The sequence below is a fragment of the Calonectris borealis genome, chromosome 18, assembly GCF_964195595.1.
Source record: "Calonectris borealis chromosome 18, bCalBor7.hap1.2, whole genome shotgun sequence".
NCBI classification, from domain to species: Eukaryota; Metazoa; Chordata; class Aves; order Procellariiformes; family Procellariidae; genus Calonectris; species Calonectris borealis.
In genome coordinates this window covers 14,450,467-14,470,427 of record NC_134329.1, presented here as the reverse complement: position 1 = coordinate 14,470,427, position 19,961 = coordinate 14,450,467, and the positions used below count along the sequence as shown (strand labels likewise).

At 42.6% G+C, this 19,961-nt stretch overlaps 1 protein-coding gene across 1 annotated transcript in view; it reads right to left on the bottom strand.

Annotated features, from left to right (window-relative positions):
• The window catches only part of GALNT9 (polypeptide N-acetylgalactosaminyltransferase 9), a 151,945-nt gene that overhangs the window by 65,474 nt on the left and 66,510 nt on the right, over positions 1-19,961 (bottom strand). The window contains exon 6 of the mRNA XM_075168068.1: positions 9,898-10,015. Coding sequence (XP_075024169.1) covers positions 9,898-10,015 — 118 coding nt within the window. The remainder of the gene's footprint in view (positions 1-9,897; positions 10,016-19,961) is intronic.

Here is a 19,961-nt window from a genome sequence, read left to right as displayed (position 1 = left end):
GGGAAATCCAATAAAGTCCATTTAAAATGGTTCCAACCTGGGCTCTACCATCAAATGACTCTCAAACATCCCGTGAGGACATTTTTAGAGTCTTCTACCTCAGTTTCCACTTGGTTAAATGGAGGCATACGTATTTACCTGCTCCCCCAGAACGTGCTAGGAATTATGGGCGTGACATGCTTTGAAGTTATTGAATTGTTTGTTTTTCTGCTGATAGGAAAATATTTGTGTAAAACTCATGCTATTAGAGACGCAGAGGAAATCTAAGTGGCATTTTAGGTAGAAATATGCAGCCACAGCTTTACTGAAACATACAGTCAAAACACTTGACTATGTAATACGCAGTTGCACCTAACACAGATTTTGCAGACGTATTTTGATGCTTCTCTGGCTTCTTCTTGGCTGCATTTCTCACGCTATAAATTCTGTATGTCATATTAAATATGATTTTTCAGTGAGATCTGCCTTTTCTAAGCCTAGAATACAAATGGAAATGACAGACATGCCATTTTGTGTTTGTTTTTCCTTTCTTTTAAATAGCCAACACCCTTCCATTACGTTAGAAGAAAGTTACCAATGGAAAGCCAGTGGCATTTTGACCAATGCATTTGTGCATGTTATATATGTGTCTAAGATGGCCATGCAATCTAATCTGATGTTCATGGAGGAGAAACAATGACATATGAGGATGCAAAGGTATGGATCTTGACTAGCTGCAGTATGCAAGCAGTGAAACTACATATGGAGCTATGTAAGTTACAATAAACATGCTAATAAAGCATTTCAGCCTATTTTTCCTATGTAGGAAACAAAATTTGAGAGAGTGTCTTGGAACTCTTTAAGGGAGACTTTAAATATTTTACCGCAATTTTTTTTTCATTTCCTTCCTTCCATACTGAAATGACTTAATTTATTTGTGCAGGAACAAAGCAGGAATTCAGCTCCACAATAATGATGAAAAAAAGTACAGAACAAATGTGGAATGTGGCAAATGGGTATCATCAAGTTCCCAACTCCTGGCAGCCAATATGATCTAAAGGTACATTACTGCACACATTATGTCCCAAAATATTGTCATGAAACATTCCCCCAAAGCTTTTAAAGGACACTGAATTGAAGGAAATGATATACCTCTGCAGGATGCATAAATTTTTTTTTTTTTTTTGGACAATTGATGTCTGGTGTCCTCCTGCGACATGACTGCAACCAAATGCTCACTGCCACCGGTACCAAAAAGGAAGAGATCATAAGACGGAGGCAAGCTTGGGAAAATATTTCAGGGTTTACTTGCAGGAGGAAGATTAGGTGGCAACAGATGAACTTCTCATCCGCTCGCTGTTTTGACCCTGTGCCAAGGACTGCCATCGTGCCCACAGCCACGCACACCTGTGTGTTTTCTGTCTGTGCCCAGCTGAACAGGGATCTGTTTTCCTGCTCTGTGCCCCATTCCAGCCCCTCTATGCCCGGTCTCATTCCTCTGTGAGCTCTTTGGGGGAGAAACTGTCTCTCCCTGCCACCTTCCTGCAAGGTGCCTGGCCTATAGTGCCCTTCTGAAACCTTAACTGCAAAACAAGCAATAAGAGCTCATCTGCACTCCTTAGAGGACATTTTCTGCCACTCTAGAGAGAGCAACTTTACCGTTCCCTGGACTGTTTTGCCCACTATACAGTGAATATTATCATTTCTGTTTGCAGATGGGCAAACTGAGGAGGAAGGGCAGGAAACAGACTCCTTGAGATCATGCAGCTGGCGAGTATTCCCCACACAGCCGCCCTGTCCGGGGGCTCCTTTGCTGTGAATATTCCCATTGCGCTACGCAGGCCATTAAAACCAAATTTATAGATCTGCATTAAAAATTTCTCATTGGTGGCTAATCTTCTGCTGCCTTCAACAGAAAATAGTTTGTCTCTTTCATCATGTCTTCAGGGTTAAGTTGCTTTTTTTCTGTATATTACACACAACAAAGATAATGATATAATTTTTTGGTACCGAGGCGTGAACCTTTATTCAACGACACAGGTACGTGCATTATTCCTTCCCTGCTCCTCAGCTCGGAGGTATCTGTCACACAGGTCAGCTCAACAAGCTTTGCTCTATTCAGGCAACACTATTGCAAGGATAATTATTAGTCAGTTAGACGTTTCGTTAGGAGACTGAAAAAGATACAGTGAAAAAATGTCATATTACCTCCCAAAGTTTTCCAGGCAGAATTGAAACAAAACCAAACAAACCTAAACCCCACAACACTTCCCCCCTCCAAACCCACAACTCATCAAAGATCAGCTCCGTTTTCCTCATGCTTCTGTGACAAGAACGCTTCCACTCACCAGCGGTAAGGATTTATACGTCTCTGTTTAACACCATAAATAACAGTGACTTGAATTTTCCTACAAGGGTAACACCTCAGCGACAGATGACAAGTTATCCATCCCAATGCCTACAATCCCACCTCCAGACACTGTGCTCAGGACTGGAGGGTCCATAAATCTGACAGCTCACCTCACCTGAAGTACATTTTCCCAAGTGAGATGGTTTGCCTGGAGGATGGTACCTGGGAAAACCCTTCCAGCAACACAACCATGCACAGGAGCCCTGGCCACAGCCAAGGAGAGCAGTGTGGGCTGTGGGTCTCACAGCCCATGGCTGCTCCTCCAGGACTTACCCAGGCTGCTGGTCTTGGCTGGGGCCCTCCACGCAGGACACCGACCCAAACCAAGGCTTTGCTCCAGCTGCAGAAGCTCAGGCTGAAAGGACCCCTGCTGTCCTAAGAGCTCTCTATGCTTCCTAGAGGGTCAGATTAAACCTCTCATTCCCAGAAAAACAAGAACCACCTGGGGAGCTCATCAAAAGGTCAATTAGAAAACGGGCATCTCCCTGCTCTGGGAACAGCTGGTATCCTGAAACAGTTCTGCGTTTCTTTTTTTTAGTGGAAGGAAGATGTTTTCCACAGCACTGGTATATATATATATTTAAGAGTTCTGAAAGAGATTCAAAATGCCTCCAAAAAACTCAAAGAAACCTTTTGCCAGGTGTACTGGGCACCCAGCTAAGGACTGACAGTTGGGCACCTCTGGGTACACAACAGCCCAAGCCAGGCTTCCAGTAATCAGCATCAAAATTTAGAGTTCTACAGAACATTTGGAGTGCTGGATGAGTTGTTATTTTGCAATAGAAAATATGTTGTACCAGAAAGTTTCTGACCAGCTGTAGCTCATCTCTAGGCTTTTGGTTCAGTCTCATTATTGGGCAAGTGAAAGCTATTTCAATCTCGACACAATTAGCACACTCGATTTCTCTGCATTTTTCCTCTCTCTCTCACTTGGTTCACACTTGCCACTGCAGAGGAACTTGTGTTAGATTTAGATTAAACCTGCAGGAAAGTGGCTGAGAAGAAAGCAGCAAAGACTAAGGAAGCATTTTCTTTCTTCAGTTCTTTCACTGTTGATCTCTTTCTGAAATTTCCAGCCTTGTGCTTTTATAATGTCCAAGTACATGAAAGAGTTTGTAACATAAAATGTCACACTCAATGGAGCATGATGTGATATTGAAGCCAAACGGCCAGATGCTCTTTTCTGAGCTATTTCCAATGCTCCCACTTTAGAGAGTGTTTTTAACGGTATTCACAAGCTCTAGTCCTGTAGTTTGCTGGCAATTTCATGCTAGAGCACCGTTGTGCTATGTTCTGATGAAAACATTGTTTTCCATTCAAGGTTACAGTTATCTTCAAAAAATAAAAAAGAAAGAAAAACAAGAAAAGCAAAGCACACTGTGGTTCAAAGAAATTGCAGACAGGTAGGGAGTTGGATTCTCTCCCCAGAAACAAGATCATGCATCCCATTTAGAGGACAATTAAGACTATATAAATGATCTGGTTGGAGAAAAACCCAAGTACTCTAACTTAGTCGGAACAGGCCAAGGGCCATCTTTTGGCTGTTTGGCTTTGCTTTACACTGTTTTCACATTCTTCTCTTTCATGTGTGGGAAGACCCTTTACGTGGAAAATCCTCCGGTTTGAAACGTGGTTGCTGTCGGACATTTGAAAGCCGGCACCAGGCGCTGGTTGTCACACTGGAATTCAGCCTGTCCTCTTCATCTGCTTTTTCATGGTTTTCTTGTTTGCTGACAGCACTGCATCTCTTTGGTTCACTGCCCGGAGGCACGAGCACCAGTTACTGGGAGGATACAACCACAGAGCCAGGACCAGAGTAACCGGGGCCGCTAACAGCTTTCTCCAGGCTGTTAATACAGTTATCGCCCCGCCTGGCCCGTTGGGAACGGCAGCTCACGCTTTGGCAGTGGGGGCAGCGGTGATTCGTGGTGACTTCGGACACCCCAGGGTTCAGCAGCCTGGCATTTAATGCTGCATGAGTGTCTTCACCTACAACTAAGTCTGTCTCCTTTTCCAGACAGAATGCATTATTGCAAATGCAATAATGTCAAGCCTAATCTCATCCTGTTTGAATCAATGAAACTCCGCTGGAATTAAAAGATGCTGAACGTTTAGACGGGCACATCATATACGCACATCACCACAGAATAGACTGTTCCGATCCCTCTTTTGAAGAGGGAAAGGAGCTGCGAATTAATGTAATCCAGGCACCATGAATTCAATCCTTTCACGATTTCTTAATGCTTGACTTTACAAGCTTAACATTCTTTTACCTTAGGAAATGCCTATAAAAACGCTAAATTAAACTGGAGATGGAAAAGAGGACACTGCTACTTACATGGCTTATCTGGAGGCTGAGACCTAGGAAATTTATCACAGAGATCTTTGCAAACTATGCGACGGGACAACTTCCAATAACAGTAGATTACATCACTTATTAGGATTTTGCTTAGGCAGTGCAGAGTTCAGTGTAGAACCGGTCAGAAAGACTTTAATAGCATTTAACTTCATGCTGAAAATGCTGATTTATAGCACTCCAGTGCGAATAGGCATGTCTAAGGACAGAGTGCACTACATTTTCAGATGCCAGCAAGTGTGAATTTTTGTTAACATCATTTAAATGATTAAATGTCTTCAAACTGAAGGGCTTTCTTTTAAAACTTTTCATTTGAAACAGAATTAATTTATACTAAAAATTACAGCTTGGGAAAGGTCAAAATAAAAATGAAGTATTTTTGGATTTACCGAAATAAGACATTTTGATTAACCTGTATTTTTGTACAATTTTCACTTGTATTTTACCACAGCATGTGGGAAAAAACCCTAAAATTTTGAGAAACTCTCCGAAACAGGGTTCCTACTTACCTCTTGGCTCTAAGACTAAGGGCCTGGCCTCATGAATCACACAAGGTAAAAAGCATTGTCCAGAATTCAGAATGAAAGTTTGCTATGCATAAACCTTGTGACACTTTTATTACAGCGTACCAGCCTAGAATCTGCATTTTAAATACTGACTGCTCAAAGGAATCTAAATCTCCTTAGCTAAAGGTAATAAAATCAGGTCAAGAATTCACTACTCAACAATCTACCATTAGCACTTCTGCTCAGAGAAAATGTAGTTCATCTGTTTTTAAAGAAAATAAAGCTGGGCCATATAGCATAAGTTTGGAAAGTATGATTTGCTTGTGTACGGAAGTCCGTTAGGTAATGAGTTTTATTTCCTCATAAAGAGATTTCAGTGAATCTGCATCATTTTTTTTTTACAGTACACACAGTATTTCTGCAAAGCCCAGAGGTGGGACTGCATTTCTATATACATAACCCACGCTTGAGTTCAGCTAGGCAGCTTGGCCACCATGAGCAATGCAATCACAACAGCAGAGAGCGCAAGTGATCTGAGCTTTTATCCTGTTTTCAGACAATTCTTTTCCCTCCTGATGAACTGTGTGTTCCCAAGGCCGTGCCGTTGCCAGTTGCCAAAACTGGCCAAAGTTACCTGTGACACATCTGCACGAGCCGAGGTGACAACTAACCTTAAGCATCCAGCTAAGCTCTGCTGGAGAGTTCAGCCATCATTGAATTCACCATGGAGTTAATTTGTCACACTGGTACCTAGGGACATCTCTAACGGATTTTTCTGGCCAGGACCTCTTAAACCGTAGGTTCCTTTAAGATATCTCAAATTGGGTAAGTCATTAGTTTGGAGGGTGGGGTCGGTGTTGTTTTGTGTTGTTTTGTTTTGTTCTCAAATCTCTGAGTTAGTACCTGTAAGAATTCATCAGGGATGCAGATTCCCTCTTTTGAGGTATATCACAGTGCTATTGAGAATAAAGTAGTATGGCCAGTTGATGCTGGCCATAAAAGAGAAAAAGTTTTGCTTTCAGTTGGCAATGTGGCAATGTATTTTTTATTTCATTTGTTTGGATTCTTAATGGTGGAAGCAGAATTTAATTTTGTACGAGAGCATCCTTTAAAATAAATGTTTGATCTCTTCCCACCCACCATTACAGTTGATGGGTACAAAATAAAAAGAACAGCAATTCATTCACCTTATCACTGAAGCACCAGAGGAAGAGAGAGATCCTTAGTGCAATGATTAATGACTCGCTATAAAAAGATGCATCATAAACTGCTTGTATTAGGTCAAATCATAAACTAGGCTTTTAATGTTTATATGATCCCTTTCTAAATAATTAAGTGTGTCTGTAGCTCCCTGTAGGAAGGGAACTTATACGACGCTTGCAAACCATGCAGTTTCTTACAGGGTCATAATTTGGGACCCTCAATTAAAGGGATCCCTGTCTTGCTCTACATTCATGCATTGCTTGAATTTCTCTTACTATTGGGACATCTCTCTGTACTACAGGTCAGACAGACCATTTCATGTCCAGGAGCAGCAAAGATGAACGTGATCTACCCTGAGTTTAGGGTATCTTCTTCAAGCACAGACACATCCACAGCTTTGCTGTGGGAGAAAGCACCATTATTTTTCTTTATCTCTGCCTCCAGGTTGGGAAAAGGACAGCTGAACCACAGCTGAAACAAAAATAGGGCTATCTGCCACTTCCTGGATCCACATGGATACGAGGAGGCAGACCAGTGGTGTGGTGCTTGCCTGAACGCAGCTAGCAAGCCAAGTCGCCCGTGCTTGTGAAGGGCACCTCACCCACACAGGAGTCAGCCACAATTTGACTTTGTAAATTCCTGGCCAAAATCAGCTTTTAGGTGCTCATAGACAATTCCCATCAGCTTCAGTAGCTGATGAACGCTAAGAGAACAGCACCATTTGTCCATAACAGAATTCAGTCCTGTATTTATCCATCTTGCGGTGAAACTGTCATCTTTGAAAAATATAGTACAAGATGGCATTATATAAGTGTCCATCTATTTCCTTATATATATAGATATTTCCTATCACAAGCCTGCAATTAAGCCCATCTCCCTTTTAGTTCCCAGAACTAAAAAGCTAAAAAACTAAAAGCTGGTGCTTTTTCTCAACCAAACCAGAATCTCCCTAGCTTGGCAACCAGACATTGGCTTCACTGCAAAGCTACCGCATTAGGAGAATGTCACAGCTTTAACAAATATGAGGTTTACATAAAAAATAATATGAGTTAAAAAAAGAGCCGCAGAGCCCTAAATATTTTCAATACATGTGGTAGCCCCAGTCCGTTTATGCACTGCTTACTCAATACAGAAAATCACTAAGGTTAATTATTTAAATATTTCCATCTATGGAATTTAGAAAAGGGAAAAGCCAATAATGGAATACCCAAGATGATGATTTTTTAATAATCAATAGATTTAAGGGGGTTTAGCTGGGTTATCAAACAGTATCCTCCCAAATCAGCTCATTAGTTTCACTGACTTTCCCTATTTCACTTTATTAAAACAATTTAAATGAGGGTTCATTAGTTGCAATGTAATCTAATTCAGACACTCCAAGCCTAATCCCTTTTCTTTTGGCAGTAACATGATAATAGTTTGCAAAAAAGTTTAAAGGATTATTGTTACAGCTATTTTAAATAGGGACTGTTTTTAGCCAAACACGTGCCACCGCTCCCCCACCATTTTATTATTTATTATTATATTATTTCTTGCTCTTTACTCATTCATTCATTTATTCCTTCCCTTTCATTGCTCCACACAAGGAGAGTCACACACGGGCAACAGCATCCCTCTGTGCAGGTGTAGGGGATACGCCAAAAATCCCCGCGTGGGTCAGAGCACCAGGCCTTGGGGAAGGAATGATTTTTTGCAACTTACTTTGAGATTCTGGAGTTAAAAAAAAAACTTTGTAAATTCACAGTGATTTTATAAATATCCTAGAGGGAAGGGAGAAAGTTCCTGTGCATTTTCATGCTGCTAGTTTCTGACAGCTCTGAAAGACACACAGGAGGGGATCACGCATAGGACTTGCAAATTAGGAGGTAGACACTGTATATTACTTACCATGCTAGATCCAGGCTGAAAATATAGAGTAACAGATCCATGCTACGGACATACAGCTTATTTCAGAATGAACTCGCTCATACTCATGTACTTTCATAAAGCCTTTTTCAAACAGTAGGGTTAATTATTCTTTATAGGGCAACCCCCCCCAAACAAACAAACAAAAACCCCAAAGAATGAGAGCTGGTTTCTAGATCCCAGGTTTCTGCAGACTTTAACAGGTTCCCTACCCCTGAAAACCTGTCCTTGCTCACTTCAAATCCTTGTCTCTCCAAGCAAGTGCCATTTCATAATCCCATTAAAACCTTTGCCTCTGTTTACCAGGAGCCTTAATCATACTCAGCAAGTTCTTCTCGTCTAAGGAAGAGCGACAGCTTTCAGATTTCTTAGGAAGCTTATTCATCATCTACGCCAGAGTTTTGCCAGAGCGTTCAATCTATTCTGGGAGCAGCCATGTGGAAAAAGTTTCCAACAGCTCAAAGCCCTGCACAATGATAAAGGAAAGCTCACACAATCCTGGTAATAGCCTGACCCTCTTAAGGAAAATTGGATGATTTGTGGTAGCAGTTTTTCTGTCCCCTATGCGAATTCTGAACCTTAAAGTATAAGCAGTGTATTCACACAGTCCCATTACAAACCCTATCCCTCTTGCGATGCTGGAAGAATAAATACACACCCATATGTGAAAATAAACTCTTGCTGCAATGACCTTCTTCCTCAGCCCACTGGTGTGAAGGAGTTTGTAGCCATTTTAGAAAAAAAGAGTCAGATAAAAAATGGACTAATTTGATGTTCAGTGTTTCACCAGGAGCAGAATATATGCTTTAACGAGCACATTACATGCACCAGGGACGTGTTACTGTGAAGCAAGGAATAAAGAGTAAGGGGAAAATAATTAAACAGGCAGCTTTATAATGAGGAAACTGTGTTCATGCAACATTAAGTGGCCTAATTTTCAAGTGCTAAGCAAAGACATGTTCCTTGGACTTCAGAAGGACTTACTGGCAAGCACCACCTTCCAAACAAGGGCAAAGGATCACAAGTATCAAACCTCCTATACCCGACAGGATCGAATACCTCTACCCTGTAGTTCTTATTCTATAAGGAGCCTTAAAGTTTTAAAATATCGCAGCAGTCATCACGCGTGGTACGTAGAACATTACAACTGACTTCTACCAGCCTGTCCCTAGTTTTCTGTTGGTACTGCATCTGCTAGGCCACAAGTTTACGACATCGGCTAGGCGCAGTGAGCGCAGGAAGACTTAGTGTAGCTGTTTGCACAAGCAGAGCTACTGGGAAAGGGGAAAATCTGTCTCATTGGGTTCAGACACTGACAGAATGAACCAATAAACGATATTTCTGACTGTTATCAGTTCTCTCAAGGCCAGTAAGGCCAGGAACATTCATTTACTGGGACTGTCAGTTCCAGATAGTGTTGCAATATCAATTACTTCAGTGTAATAGCCTATCAGTCACACAGCAGTTCTGTTGGGCCACAGGCTCCCCGTCTTTCTTTGCAGATGGACATGGCACAAAGTCTCTTCTTTGTTACTCACCCTCATGCCTAATTCAATGTTTTCTCCTCCGTAGACCTCCATACCAGGGTCAAGCAAGCCAATCTCACCAAAATACTCTCGGTCCACTACAAACGAGCATCCAATCATGGCTGGTGTCCTGCACCAAGAGATTAAAGCAAAAAATTAAGGCGTTTATTAGCTACTAGAGAACCCACCTCATAACAAATTTACACAGACAAAACAGTTCTTAGTCTTCAAGTTTACATTTTAAATTTATTTATTAGCATGCAATCACATTGCACTTCATCCCCCAATGGACAGAGGACCTCGTGGGACCAGAGCCACGCAAATAAGTAGCACACTGCCGGACACACTTGGAGCAGCTGTCTGTGAGACAGACACAAGATGTGAAGTCAAGTCCTCCATGCGTGTGTAAGTGAAGCATCAGGCTGGTTTTCCTTTGTTTTATAGACCAACCTTTGTGCTGGAGCTGAAGTTCACCACCACACAGAGTAGCACAAGAACTGGACAACACTTTATTTGAAGATTAATACACAAAAAAACCCCCATAAGCTTTGTCAGAAATGGAGTCCCATTACCCACATATTAAAAGTAAGTGCATGTCGAGAACTGTGGATCAATCATGGTGTGAAGTTTGGCAAGGGACTTGCTGGAGTCAACTCTAGCAGATAAATTTCAGCCTTTGTGAAGCTGCTCTATGATTAACATTTCTATGTTTGCTGAGGTCAGTCTTTAGAAAAGGAAAAAATTTCAGATGAAGAGACTCTGCCCTCAGCTCTGCCACTGACCAGCTGGATGATTTCAGATAAATCATTTCCCTTCTCTGAGCATCAATTTCTTTATGTGTGAAACTATGGTTCTGCTTTCCTTTACAATGCAGCCTGAAGCCTGTCACTGAGCAGCGCTACATGACAACAAATTTTGAGATCATTCACCATATGAACACAAGCATTATTTCAATGCAATATAAGCTAGTGACATTTGCTAGTTTCATTTGACCACACTTTCTCTGTATCTCTGTACTGGTCACACCACCTGCCTCTTTAAAATTCAAGGTAGAAGCTAGGTTTTGCTACTATAGCCCACAATTTAAAAATGTAAACTTGACTAACTTTAAGGTGGAAAACCAACAAGAGCCTGCAGCTCCATGTTTGACTTGCAATTCGGCTGCAAGTTGCATAGTGGCTACTGCAAGATCGTGGGTAGTCATCCTGCAGTCCGATCTACGGGATGTGCCCAGGCCCTGGGGACAGACCCCCCCCATTTTAGTGGGATCCCGACAGACCAGACTGCTGAATCAGGAAAATTAAAAAATCATTTGAGAAACTGAACACTTCTGGAGCTGACCTAGAAGAATGAGCTCTGCTCTCGCCTCCATTGAAAGGGAGGTGATTTTGGACCATCAGCAGATATATCATCATTCCTAACAGTGCTACTGTAAAAAGATCAGGAAAATTCTAGTTTATGCCAATTTTCTGTTTCCTAATAGAATAGAGAATGCTCTATCTATGGCCCAAGCTTATATATATACGTCATGAAAATGCCCTATAGAAACAAAGATGATGGAAAAGGTCTAAAACCTATTTTAAGAAGTCTCCTTTGTAATGCACTAATGTTATACTGTCACTATGAAGTCTCTCTTGTCCCAGATACCTGCATGTTTCTCCAATTTGTACAGAAAGCTATTCACAAGGTATTTGCCCATCACATCTGAGAAACATATTCATGAGGCAGTTTCATACACATGTGAAAAACTGCCCTGGCCAGGAAAATGAACACATTTTTTACCCACATATTGGTGGATCCCACCGGTAGCAGCAGGTGGCTGCTGGAACGGTGTTATCACATCAGGTCCTTTTTCTCATCAGCAGTTCACCATTTCTACAGCAGGAGGTTAAAAAGGCTTCAAACAAACAGCCAAGGTATGGTTAGATAAAACAATTCTTTGCTCCTGGGCCTAATGCATATCCCGACATTGCAGGACACAGTCCAACCTATGGCAGGAACTATTTGCTACCCTTGAAAAAGTACATTTGCTGAAGCGCTGCTATTATTTCTCTGTAATGGACTCTGCTGTAGCACTACATTACTGGTACCACTTCAGCATCTCTCCCTTGCACTTTTTCTCAGTTTGAAAGCCATTGCAACCTCTCAGATCACTACAAGCCTATACTGCAGTGCACGCTATCCCTCTTATGTTTTCTCTGCATAATTGAAAAAGGCAGCTGTTGATAGAAACACATTTGATCGACACTGTTTCTGACAAAGAAGTTGAAAAAGCTTGATTAACTCTCACATTCCACCCTATAGAGTGAGATGCATTCCCTGGATCATGAGCTGGGGGCACAAGATTCAATGGTGGTTATAAAGGCAAACATCTGGCTTTCACAGGTGAGTTTGGACTGAAGTGGGGCTCTCAGCCAGATCCCTGCACTCATTCAGTCAAAAAGGCTGGAGGAAACTGAGGCTAGACGTCACAAACCCTACAAAAACTGCAGCAGGGTCATCACCAGCACCTCTCCCACAGCCCACAGTCCCCCTTTTGTCTGTACAAGGAATTCTAGCACTTCTCTGTTTGGTGCTGTTATTTGTGAAGACTTTCTGCTGAATCAGTCTCTAGTTCGAAGTGGTCTCAGAGCCCTACGAAAACCACGCATGGTCCTGGGTACTCCTGGCAGGACACATCCATCTTCTGTTGATGCATGTACTTATACACCAGGATCTTTGCAAGACGGATGGCATTTATAAATTCAAGTTATTTGGTAAAATACATCTTCCTGCTTATAGTTCTTAGAGCCATGCCTGAGACAGACTTGCCTAAAGAGACTGAGAGCTCTCCTGTACACAGGACCAGACATACCCTATATATATCCCACTGTCACATCCTGTATCACTGAAAACCATATTTTAGGCTACCAAATTATTTAGAAAAAAATTTGGTCTGGAAACTGAAATAAAAAAAGGACATGACCAAGGAAAGGGAATTCAGTAGCTCTAAAATGAAATAAGCCTTTGAGAGAAGATTTAGGTATTTCTTAAGTCTTAACCATAATAAAAAAGGGAAGGAGGTGGGAAGAAGAAACACACACCACTTTCTTCATTTTCTTTGTGATGTATTTAAAGCTAAACACAGGCTTCACTAGTTGAAGGCTAGAGCTTCACTGCTTTGCAAAACCGAGCTGCTAGTTTGAGCTTAGACTCATTCTCTTTCCAGCCCCCCCCAAACTCCTCTGGAGGCAGCTCCTTACAGGCAGGATGCTCCCCTGAGGACACTTCTCCTTCCTCCCTAATGAGGAACGGTACCACTCGGCTTTGCAGACTGCTCTCAGGTGCTGGAATCTCTCTCTCTGGGGGATGGATTTTTGCAGCTGTCGGCTCTGTCCATTAAAACACTGACTTGTTAATTGAATGGGGGTGGGAAATACATTTTAGATGCAACTACATAATCATCACTCACAGACGAATGCCGCTGAGGACTGCCTTTGCAACTCCTTCTCTCTCTTCTAGGTTTTATTTCTTCTTATTAGATATATCCAAATACACACTCCACAAGCCTTCATAGCTTATTCAGAGAAAAACTGTTTTCCGGAACGAGCAACAACTGCAGTGCAATGGCAGAAGGAACCACATCCAGCTTTTCAGAGAAGCCAGTCAAAAATTGCCCCTGTCAGTGCCTTCCTCTACCTGAATTTGGCTGCCAGCAGCCGCTGCTCGGCTGCACAGCAGCACGGCTGCAACCCCAGAAGCTGAACCGAGAAGCCTGTGGCTCTGCCCTGGCCACATCCTGACGCGAGGGAAGAACTCGCCTGCGATGCACAATGTTGAATTTTCTGCATACTGCATGTTCAACACTTCCATCAGGTTCAACCCGAGTTTTGGGCATTCAAGCCCAGGCCCTTAACTTCCCCGTGCTTTGACTGACCCGACTGTAAACTAAGCGTAATGCGCCTGCACAGCCCAGCGAGCTGGTAACAGTGCTGTGAGCCGGGGGACCCGGACTCTATTCCCAGCTGTCATTCATCTGGTCTTCAGTGAGTCACCTCCGTTTCTCCATCTGTGAAGCACACACAATAATACTGGGTAAAAGTCTGAGAACTGCTTCAGCAGCTTGAAAGCCTAAGATTCACTTCTAAAAGCGCTTTAAGCATATAGGTGGATAGTTTTATACTGGACTACAGTGTTACATTGACATATTACGAACACTTTTAAAAAAACCTGCTTCCCAAAAAGCATGAGACCCTCACTTGGCTGTCATCCCTGGGTTTTTCCAGTACCTGAAAAACTCCAGTATATCTGCCGCCTTTACAGTGCAGCAGAGACTTCCCTTCAAAGTCAGAAATGGATATATGAGCAAAAGCAACTGTGTTAGCACGTCTTAAACACTGCTCACTAGCCAAGGGGCAGCAAATGAGAAGGTGCATGCCCTTAGCACTTCACAGCTTCAGAGTAAAACATATTAACCTAAACCACACCTGCTTTATATAAAAGAACCTTTTTCCTTAAGTTATGCGCCTTCTAGTAAAACAGTGACATTTTTAGAAGGGGTATCACAAAATAGCAATTAGCAGTATACTATTTTTACCAACACCTCAAAGGTGTCGGGAAACTTAATTGTTCTGTGGAATATTCTTTGACACAACGGAGGATGTTATAAGCCTTAATTATAATCAACAACAGCACTCAAAGGATAATGTGGGAAACACAGCAAAATGTTTTTTGCAGCTAAAACCTTAAAATGCACCATAAGAAGAGTATTGATTCTGCACTGGAGAAAGATACAGCATAGTCAATTTGTGGAAATTACCTGATGGCATTGCTGGAGCAAGGGAGCTATGAGAGAGACATTGCTGTGGGTAATACCCTGGGGAAAGGGAGGAAGCAGAGAGCAGCGCTTCATGGTGTTGAACACTCCCTGCCTCCCCGCCTGCTGCTGCCGCAGGTACAGCGCGGGTGGCTACGAGTGAAGAGAGGCACGGTGTGGAAGAGGGCAGCACCTGCTATGGGATGGGATACCAGAAACAGAGGACACTTTGGCCAGAAATTAAAACCACTTGCTGTAGGTCTGAGTCACGACTATGTCGTTTTAGCGAGATCTCCAGGAGCACAGCTCTGCCGATACCCATTTCTCCAGCCAGGTGCATCCCGCTCCTTCCCTTTACAGACAACCGAAGGATGCTGCCCGGGGGCTTCGTCAAGAACAAGTGAAGGAGAAAGGGATGAGCACGAGACTGACGTACTGCATGTGATACGATAAGTCTTCCTCTCCCTTACGCATCTTTCTACTAAGGTTAGTATACATGCAATCAGGTCACATTTGAAACAGTTTTCAAAGCATACAAAAAGTCCAACTTCCAGGACAATTGACCTACAAACACACACACAAATACATAAATACGAACACAAATGTAACTATAAACAAATATATAAACATAAACATATCTATACAGGGATAAGCGGGGAGAGAGAGAGATTCCAAGGACACATCACACGCCGTATCTTTGAGTTTTCCACCTTTCCTGGCAGAATGTTCCTTTGATTCAGGTTCCTAAGCAGCACCTCACCCCTGGCCTGACCGGTAAGTGGGGAAACCTGCATGGTACCTGCATAAGCATTTATTTTTTCTTACAACTCATGTCTTCTGCAAGAAGGAGTCATACCACTCCGTGAGAACAGAACTCAAGGACAGATTTGCTGCTCAGGAGCTACAGGAAAAAAACTGACAAGTTAATGACAGGAAGGTTTGTTAATCTTTGGAGAGCTATAGCATGTGAAAAAAAGCAACCCAGAATGCTTGGGTAGGAAAGGCAGAGCAAGAGGGATGTAGAATAACTCTGATGCCCCATGGAAGTATATTTTTTGGAACAGGCAGGATACCTGTCAGAACCTGGACAAATAAAAAAGAAACTGCTCTGTTATAGGCTCCTGTGAACCAGCAACTGAAAAGATGGCCATAATCAATCAATAAACAGTCACCAGTTTTATTATTACACGACAGCATGGTTTATCCTAAGAGACTCTACAGATAAGCCCCTTCCTAAGCTCAGGTACACAGACGGATTTCTTCCCAGAGCAGCGAAGACCCAGCATGGCTGCATCACCATCGCTCTGACAGACCAGCACGGGGCCCGACGCACACGTGAGATGGGCACGCACGCTGCCCGCTGAAGTAGGCAGCACAAACCACTTCACTGTGGGCACATCAGACGCTAATTTATACACATGAGCGAGACACACGTGCTTTCTGGAGTGGCTGATTCAGTGTGTGTACTGGCACCAAGCTATGGTATATTAAAGCAATAAGTGAGAACATATGCAACAATGAAATGCACCACTGCTGCGGGAGGAAGATAAAATGGAAAGCTGTGCAGTGCTTGGCTGAGTGAGGCTGACTAATGACTCTAATGTTAGTGGCCACTGATCAAGAAATCAAACACAGAGCAGTCCATCATAATCACGGCAGGTGAGGGAAGACGAGCCAGAGCCAGAGCTCAGGATACCAGAAACCTTCCTTGCTGTTCCAAAAACCAGTACTATCTTCCGCATACAGAAGAAAACCCAGCTTGTTTCAATGCATAGTCAAATTCATTAGAAACCCTCTGAAACAGGATTCTTTGTCACACAGTTTGTTGCCAGATGATAAGGATGGTTTTGGGCAGTGTCTTCTCAGGAACACAAATGGAAAATGACGTGATGGACACCGCGTGTCAAAATAACAATCCTCATTTAAATCTTCACGTTAGAGACAGCTTACATCTCAAATGTCAAACATGCAAAATGGATTGCCTGCAGAAGCCAATTCAGGGAGCATCAATAGTTCTGAATTTCAGAGTATTAATGTGGAAAAAAACCAAGAACCGACTTTAAACTGTATCAGAAATCTTTACAAAATCTGACACTTTGTTCTTGCTATTTCTTTACCTTTCTTCGCACTTCAAGGCCACATCCCCTTTGTCACTTGGACCACAACAGCTGATCTGACATTTTACGGAGTGCACTTGACATGACCGCCTCTGCGGTGCCCCGCTGACTCGGGGGACAGTTCCTGCTCCTTCCCAGCCAGGCTCTGAATAGGGTCACACCACCGTTAGTGTTCAAGAAAGCAGAGGATCAGGCTTCAAACAGAAAACCTCTGAGAAAAGTAAGCACTTCTGTTGTGTAATCCCAGAAGAAAACAGGGATTGGACTCTACTTTCTAAACGTCTCACCCATTTCTGCAGATCGATGATACTCATACAACGCAAACATCAGAAATGCCAGGGCTCTGATCCTCACTGATACCAGGGTACGCTTATTTTTTTAACACTGAAAATCTTTAATCCCTTTGGAGATCTGGGAGGAAGTATTCAGCTACACCACTCACAAAACCAGTCATGGGGTTATTAGTTATTAGCCTTTGCTTTTACAAAACACACAGGGACACAAAACAAACCCACTATTTGCTGAAGAGAGTGTCAAAGGAAGCCTTTAGAGGGACAGTGTCAGCAAGGACTAAATGAACTTGCATTTTTCATGCTGATGAATAGTCCTGCAATCTTATGAATGCACTGAACAGACACATGGATCCAAACACCATCAATGTGGACCAGTTTGCACGCCTTGCAAACTGGACTGAAACACAAATCATGGTTGCACTACACGGTTTGGAAAGCTGGTTACAAAACCAAAATCTGTACCAAACCAACAGAGATTTTTGAAAACGTTTGCTCACTAGTCTGACCTCCCCTTCCTTTTGAAAATACACCTTAAATTTTCTACAGCTACTAAGTTCCCATCATGGGTGCTTTCGAACCTCAATTCTAAGTACAGACTTCCTGATTCTTTTCATCAATAACGCTCGCACGTTCACTCTTTCCATTACCATAATTATGCTGGCAATATCACTTAAAAGCCACAAAATTGCATTGCATTTCTATAGGCAGGCATAACACCACAGCACAGAACAGTACAGCCAAATGCCTTAGTAAATCCATCCAGGTGCTACTGCTTCGGAGGCCATCAGAAATGAGGGCAGTGTGGCTATGAAGTGGGTGCTCCGCTCTCCTAGATCTCTGCCTTCCAAGCACATGCTCCCAGGGAGACAGGTAAGTGTTCACGGTTCGACGTTGATGTCTCTGCATTTTAGGGCATGTAATTCATAATTTGCAGGAGAGATACTTATGCAATCACAACATCTCAGTGCTCCTGATAATTTGTCGGGAGGGTTGGGCGCTCTCCTCCTTGTCTCATCTGTCTCCGGGCAGTTTATGCCCTATTGAATTGGAGGGTTTCTTCACTCGGGTTCAGAATAAAATCGCTGCTCTTGGGAGCCGGTTACTTACGTGCATCAGATTTCAACACTACTCAGTGCTTGAGCTTGGATCTTATTCACTTCTGTATCAGCCCAACTCAGTGCCAGTATAACTCTGGCAAGAGCTTGAACATAAACCTGAGGAAAGTCCGCAGTAAATCAGGCCCTGTATTGCTGAAAAAACCCTCTTATCCCAGCATTATAGGGATGAGATTCCTTATTCTCTATTAAAAAGATCTGTAGTTGAATTTCCAGAAGTGTTTTGCAGATGCAGCTTCCATACTTCAGGCAGCGCATGAGCTACCACCACTGGAAATCACGTCTAAGGAACTTGCTGAGGTTTAATCTCGTAGTTCAGCCTTACCTGATAGGTATCATTGCCTCCAGAACAGAAGATACTCAAATACTAGAACAACTCATGTGAAAATTAATACAGTGATTTCACAAATAAACTGGAAGTAATGAAGTGTGCAAAACCTTTCTGGAATAAAAGACTAAACCCCTGATTTCAGGAATGAAAGCTTTGGCTGATTAATTTTCCTTCATCAATAAACTATTTCTCCGGGCTGAGTGAAATAGATATAAAACACCTGCACTTGTAAAACAATGTGAGGAGAGCAGGGCATGTTATCCAGGAAAACTGATTTCCTAAGTAATTACTTTCCTGCTTATTGAGGTTTCAAGCTGAGCAAAGGGTCAGTGATGAAGGACTGTGCTGTCTTGTGGTAAATAAGGTTCATGTTACTGTATAGCTCTGTTTTGCAGTCACAGGGCGTGAGAATGAACCTAAGAGCAACTTGCAACACTTGTTCAAATACGGATTGAAATATTACTCTCTGTATGAGGGACAGATCCTGTGAGATGGCCCCATCCAACCAATCACTTAGAAAGGTGAACAGTTCGTTTGTGTCCTTTCATTTCCAAAAGACCGCTTGGGTCCTTTCAGCTGGGTATGTTGTTCGAAGTGCTTGGATGGACTTCTCAGGACCTGACAGCTCAAGCGCTACACTGGGAGGGAAGTACATCAGCTTCTCTGCCAGAGCCTACACTGGGACCATACAATAGAGTTTTAGCTTACTTGAGGATGAACCCGATATACATCAAAATGAAGATGGCTCTAAGGTCGTAATTTGTGTCCTTCCTAAGAAATCTCAAAAATAGGGCAGAGCAACCTAAAGTGCACAGCTGGGTTTCCTATTTTTTAGCATTCATTTCAACAGTTGCTGGCAGTAGTACCCTTCACCCAGCACAGTACCTCTCAGAGGAGCTGTTAGGCAAGCATCTGCACTGGAGATGAAGGGCTAGAAGATACGAATTTTCAAATGAAGGGGAAAGCAAGCCCCTTTTTTATCAGTTCCTGTTTTCCCACTGTAACAATTCTCAAAAACAGTATCACAATTCCTGAAACAGTATTTCCTTAGAAAATTCCATTTTTGTAAGGTAAAATGTTCCCCTACAGAGAAAAATAAAATGACTCTGAGTACGTGGTCCAGTTTCATTTTAAAATTCATCCAGTAGGAAAATTCAGAACATGTGCAAAGTTCTCCAAAAAAAAGAGCAACTCTCCAACAAGGCAAGGCTAACACATCTCCTACTAGTGCTGCTGGGAAGCTCTGGTTTGGGCTGATGGCCAAGAGTGCTGCCTACAGACCAAAAGTGAAGCCAGCCTCTTTGTAGTCACATACAAAATACCTTTGTTTCTCATACACACAATGTTTCACTGGCTTCTTACTCATGCCAGAGTCCATTGGAAAATAAAAGCGTAGATGAAAAAGATCCTGCTATGCTACTAAGG